The sequence below is a fragment of the Apium graveolens genome, chromosome 3 (assembly GCF_009905375.1).
Source record: "Apium graveolens cultivar Ventura chromosome 3, ASM990537v1, whole genome shotgun sequence".
Classification (NCBI taxonomy): Eukaryota; Viridiplantae; Streptophyta; class Magnoliopsida; order Apiales; family Apiaceae; genus Apium; species Apium graveolens.
In genome coordinates, this window is record NC_133649.1 from 8,213,063 (window position 1) to 8,218,492 (window position 5,430).

At 34.2% G+C, this 5,430-nt stretch overlaps 1 protein-coding gene across 1 annotated transcript; it reads right to left on the minus strand.

Moving 5' to 3' along the window:
• Window positions 1–1,791: 1,791 nt before the first annotated feature.
• Window positions 1,792–4,778, minus strand: LOC141711582 (protein trichome birefringence-like 39). Its single transcript, XM_074514126.1, has 5 exons — window positions 4,423–4,778; window positions 4,048–4,219; window positions 2,594–2,769; window positions 2,354–2,512; window positions 1,792–2,261 (listed from the first exon to the last, which is right to left on the minus strand). The coding sequence occupies exons 1-5, from the start codon at window positions 4,719–4,721 to the stop codon at window positions 1,976–1,978; spliced, it is 1,092 nt and encodes a 363-aa protein (XP_074370227.1). The 5' UTR covers window positions 4,722–4,778; the 3' UTR covers window positions 1,792–1,975.
• Window positions 4,779–5,430: the final 652 nt, after the last annotated feature.

A 5,430-nucleotide genomic window follows, 5' to 3' on the forward strand; every position in this document is an offset into this window, starting at 1 on the left:
AAATATATATTTTTCCAGGGTATATTTTTTATAAGTTAGTTTCTACGACTGTAAGATATTTTCTTGATTTTTTTTATTATCCTGAAAAGTTTTCTACGGAACGTATTTTATGGAATTTTTTATGAAAATGAAAAAATATTTTTAAATAATTTTTCAAAAGACATTTCTTGGTGAAAATTCAAATAAATTTCTAGAGAAGATATTCTTGAAAAAATATTTTCGAGAAAACGTTTTCTGTTATTCTTTTTCTTGAGTTCGCTCCGGAGCGAATTCGGTTGCGTCAAATCTTGGTTAATTTATATTCCCTATGTCCTCCCATTTATTTACACTTTTCTTTTTGGATGTTCCTTCCAATTGTTTATATTTCAAAATTTTTCAAAAATACTAAAATTTTTATAATTTTTAAATTAACTACATCCACTACTTTCCTCCACTATACCCACTTTATACATATAATATTAATCGGTCTCACAACTTTACTCATTTTTTCAACTTTTCTTCACTACTTTATCATTTTTTTTAAACTCCGCGCCCTATCCAAATGTAAACATTTGGGAGGAACGGAGGGAGTAATATTTATCGTTTAACAATTAAAAAAAATGACAAATATTTTGTTAGTAATGTATTATGAAATTATTGTAAAAAAAGGTACCATTTTTTTTTGACAAAATGTTTTTTATAAATTGCATCAACCAAAATTACAACTTAATTTCAATAGGAACAAAACTCCCATCGAAAAAAACACAGTCAGGATTAAACAAATAAACGAGCTAAGCAAATAGTCGCTTATGTTTTCAGACTGTTTAACATCATGAATCTCACGATTCTTTGAATGAAAAAAGATTAAAATAGCTTCCTGATCGATCATACATGCACCAATCCTGGAACTAGTAATATCACAAATGACCTTCACATACGCACCACCTGTAGCCCAATGTTCAGAAGCACCCAAGCTATCTACATGCAAAAAACAGCTATAGACAAGCCGAGGGTGAAAGATCTCAAAAGATGAACACATTTTAGTTGTGAAAAGTAAGCTCTTGTAATAATCGGCACCATCCCAAATTTAATGCACGAAAAACAGATCTCCCACAAAACCACATAAATCATTTTCAAAGTAGCCAGATTAACCCAAGCATGACTAAGCAAAAACATAACAAACACTCCAAAAGGAGAGACAGATACACACTCCAAGAGGAGAGACACACAAATACCAAAAAAAAATGGGTTTTATTGAAAAGAAATCAACGAGAATAAAAAAATGAAGGGATTGGGGCTTTCCTCTGGATAAAACCAGTAGAAGTCCCTCGATTTACTTGAAAATTGACAAACTCCAGGAGAGGGGACAGGGGAGGGAGGCGGCTTGTGTGGCTTAGATCTTTTTAGGGCAAAGTAAATAAAAAAAGGTACCATGATATTGATACTAATGACCAAAGCATGTCATTTCTCGGAATTACCTTATGGCACTAGGTCGGTTAACTATATTATGGATTTTGAAAAATGAACCAATTTCAACTACCAGGCCAAAGGATCATCAGCTATGTGCTTATGATTCTTCATTATTTACTAGTTACTGCTCAAGAGCTATGTTACTCGACTCGGTTAGAAAGCATTTGGTAATATTTTAAAAAATATATATGAGAGTTCATTTTCAAGTATTCAGTATCCGACACTAATTTTTAAAGCTAAAATTAGCTAAAAAACATTAAGCTAATTCTTCATATGCAGTCCCTCGTCTTGAAAAACATATCTGCTTACAAGTATAGACCAATTTCAGTTTAATAGCGTTGCTGACAAAAAAAAATGGAGTAAAATTTCATTGTAATGTTTCACTGGACACCAGAAATCACATTTACTTTACAATTGAATCAATGCCATTTTTATTATTGAGAACTATGAAAAAGAAAGAACAAGAATAACATTTGTATCATCCAAACAATAATCCGGCCTGCACTATATATGTCCAATTGTTCAACTAAAGAGCTGTATAGAACAGTTGATTCCAAGTATCTGGCAATCCTGGAAGACACCAATGGCTACAATCGAGGCTGTGCCGACCTCCGCTGTACACTGTTGGATGAGCATCCTTTCGATATTGTGACAGCAAGGTGATGTCCAGTAGATAAGTTGGCACCTTAATTCTGCTCAACACTTTGTTCACTACAACTGCTGACATTGGTGTCCCTGCAGGATATTTTACACCAAAAAACGGTTTCGTCTCGTGTGCACATGATTTTGATGGTGCACCCCAGTCTTTACCCCTGTTATTATTGCAAACTTGTATCATTCTTAGCACTAGAGGTTATATATTAAGCTTATAATGAAGAAGAATAGATGATCAGAACTAGCTTACTGGTAATGGATAGGAGAGATTCCTTGAAAAAAGACTTTGGTTTTGGAAGGATTAACATTTCTATCAACCCATCTTGCCCAAGTTGTCATTCCTTTGTAAAATGCAACTAATCGGTTCATGTCTTTGTGAACATTGTTGCCATCTTGCACATAATCCCATCTGCAACCATTCCAATCCAATTATATGTACAACAATACCGTGGTAACTAAGCAAGCAAAAAACAGAAAATATCAGTCTTACAGTTGATCACTGCCGGTGTGAACCCACCAATGCCACGAGTTGAAGACTAAAACGTCCATGCCTAACCACGCATCACCACTACTAATCGAATCTAGTTTAAGAACCCGGCCTATGTTCTCTTTTACGATATCTACAATATATGTTGTACGATACAACATTAATTTAACTCCATAGTCCTGTTCCAAACAAATCAAAGAACATTGTTAAGTATATGCTAAGCAACAAATGGCATATTCAGTTTCATATAAATCACTCAAATGCAAGGGTCTACGAATAACGTAGCTTTACACGAGCACAGCTCAAACTACAATTTACGCTCAACTCAACACCGAGCACACACATGGTGAAATTTTTCTTGACAATGTTTTAAGTTAACAACCAGCTTAAAATTTTAACTAATATCAGGAGTAACATACTCGTGTGCTAACTACTATGGTTAAGACTTAAGACGATACATTGGTTTCGTATGACAATTTCTATGGTGGAGCGGACGAAGGTAGGCTACAAATGGTGCTAGCTGAATCAAAGTATTCACGCAGTAGATGCTGCTCTTAAATTTTACACCGTGTGCATTGTAGGCTCAATAATGTGAATGGAGCTGTGGTCCTGCTCTCCCCTTTACCATCTCCGTGGTACTTTAAATGTCACTTCCCATTTCAAATTTATTCCTCTTCCATTCAAATACTTGGTACATTCATAAAAGTTAGAGAGAATCAGATACTTTTTATTCATCCTTAGCTTTGAAGTTAGTTAAGTTAGACTACAGAACAAGGAAAACTGGAAAAATAGACACCACAAGCACAAATTGATTGAAGTGTTTGGGTTGAAATTGATGAAAACAGAGCAGACTTGTCAAGTCATTACCGGTGGCATTGCCTAAAATGACCAATTCATTACACATTCTACCTAAACCACAGTAAATCTTCATAATCATTACTTTGACGACTCGTTTTAACGAAATTTAGATATTCACACTAATGTATTAATTGAGTCTTCAACTCTCAAGCCAAAGATAATTAGATTCCAATAGTAGAGGCACAACAATATAGCTGACTCTCAAGCCAAAGATAATTAGATTCCAATAGTAGAGGCACAACAGTATAATGCTCGTAATTCTACAAAAAAATTGGTAATTCGTATTTGTGGTAGAGGCACAACAATATAGGCCGAAAAGGTCCAAATTTTACTCAATTTTATCCTTGCTTCTTATAATCATTATATTGACTTTCTCAAAAGCTAAAAAAATAGCAAAGTATGGGCAGGGCATGCATGCACTAGATAAAGCATAATCATTTTTGCCAATTTGACAAGGGAGGTTGTTGCAATGAATTTAAACTTATTATTAGTCAAAACGAGAAATGATAATACTTCTATTTCAAGAAATTAATGATACTAGTAATCAAAAGAATACTAATTTCATATATATAAATTATAAGGTACCAGACTAAACTCACCACAAATGTAATTTCAGAATGGGGGTTACCCTGTACAATTGTATACTTGACTTTTGGGACATCTGAATGAATCATGCAACTCAAAGATTGCCAAATATTGAAACTCAGTGAGTCTCCAACAAAAAGTATCTTCTTTCCTCTCATCTTCTCCAAGAAAGCCAGCCCATTAAATCTGCACAGCACAACTCAAGTTAATCTTATTCTCTGCAATACACAAACAAGCAAAAGCTAGCACACAGACAAGCAGTGTAGATATATTATGAATTAAAAATTTAAAACTTGTTAATTATACATGCATCCATGCAGATGGTGTGTTAAGGTTAATCTGGTTGTGCCGCTGTGTGTGCGGCACGGCACATATATGTGTTAGTTTACCTTGGGATGTTACATGAGAAAGGCTGCCACCTATACTTGAGGTAAGATTGATCAGGTCTGCCAAATTTTTGGCAGTTAAATTGTTGATCAATGAAAGGGCAACTAGAAGCTTGATAAAGAGGATAAGAAGCATCATAAACCCATTTGCCTCTGAAAATATTGCACCCACTGCCCAGCTTTCTGATGTTGCTGCTGCTATTGTTGTTAACAAAAGATTCCTGGGCTTTTGTTGTGTATTGATGGCAACTAATAAGTACAAATAATGCTGAAAAGAATATGGATTTGAGCAGAGTACTCATCTTGGAAATTGAACCTAGGCCTGAGGAAAAAATGGTGTCACAGGGTGGTCTTTTTATAATGCAATTTTCTGCTTTAAAATAAAAATATAATATGTCTGGTAAAGTCTAAGTCTAACTACTGTGGGGGAAGGGAGGGGTGTTAGGAAGATGTTTTTGCACATGCATTGATACAAGAAAGTCCTGTTTGTATTTTCTCATTAGTTTGCGTAATATTTGGATGAGTTTGAAAAGGGCTCATTGTCCCTAGGGTTTGAATTGAGTACTCCCCATCGTGTTTTGGCCGTTTTTATGTTAAATCGGTTTTTCAATTGATTATTCGGAAATCGAATTGATCAAAGAATCAAAAATAGTACAATACAGCTGAATTGATCGATTTTTAGAAAGTTACTTGTTATTAATGCTTACCAGCAGGAAATTCTAATAAATCGATCAAATAATAGTAATTACCTTCGATAAAAGATACCATTACATAAAAAGTTGTAATATAAGGTAAGGGGAAAAAACATATATTACGTTTTTTCTTTACTAATATTTCATTGTGTTTTATGAGTTTGAAAAGGGCTTATTGTCCTTAGGGTTTGAGTACTCGGACTCAAATCGGGTTTTGGCCGTTTTATGTTAATCGGTTTTTCAATCGATTATTCGGAAATTGAATTGATCAAAGAATCAAAAACAAGTACAATACGACTAAGTTGATCGATTTTTAGAA

What these genes read in the sequence shown, in the direction of transcription:
- LOC141711582 (XM_074514126.1), bottom strand. Translation starts at nt 4,721, where the DNA reads ATGAGTACTCTGCTCAAATCCATATTCTTTTCAGCATTATTTGTACTT. An exon ending in TTCTCATGTAACATCCCAAG is followed by an intron (nt 4,220 to 4,422) that starts GTAAACTAACAC and finishes TGTGCTGTGCAG; the next exon opens with ATTTAATGGGCTGGCTTTCT. An exon ending in ATCTCTCCTATCCATTACCA is followed by an intron (nt 2,262 to 2,353) that starts GTAAGCTAGTTC and finishes CAATAATAACAG; the next exon opens with GGGTAAAGACTGGGGTGCAC.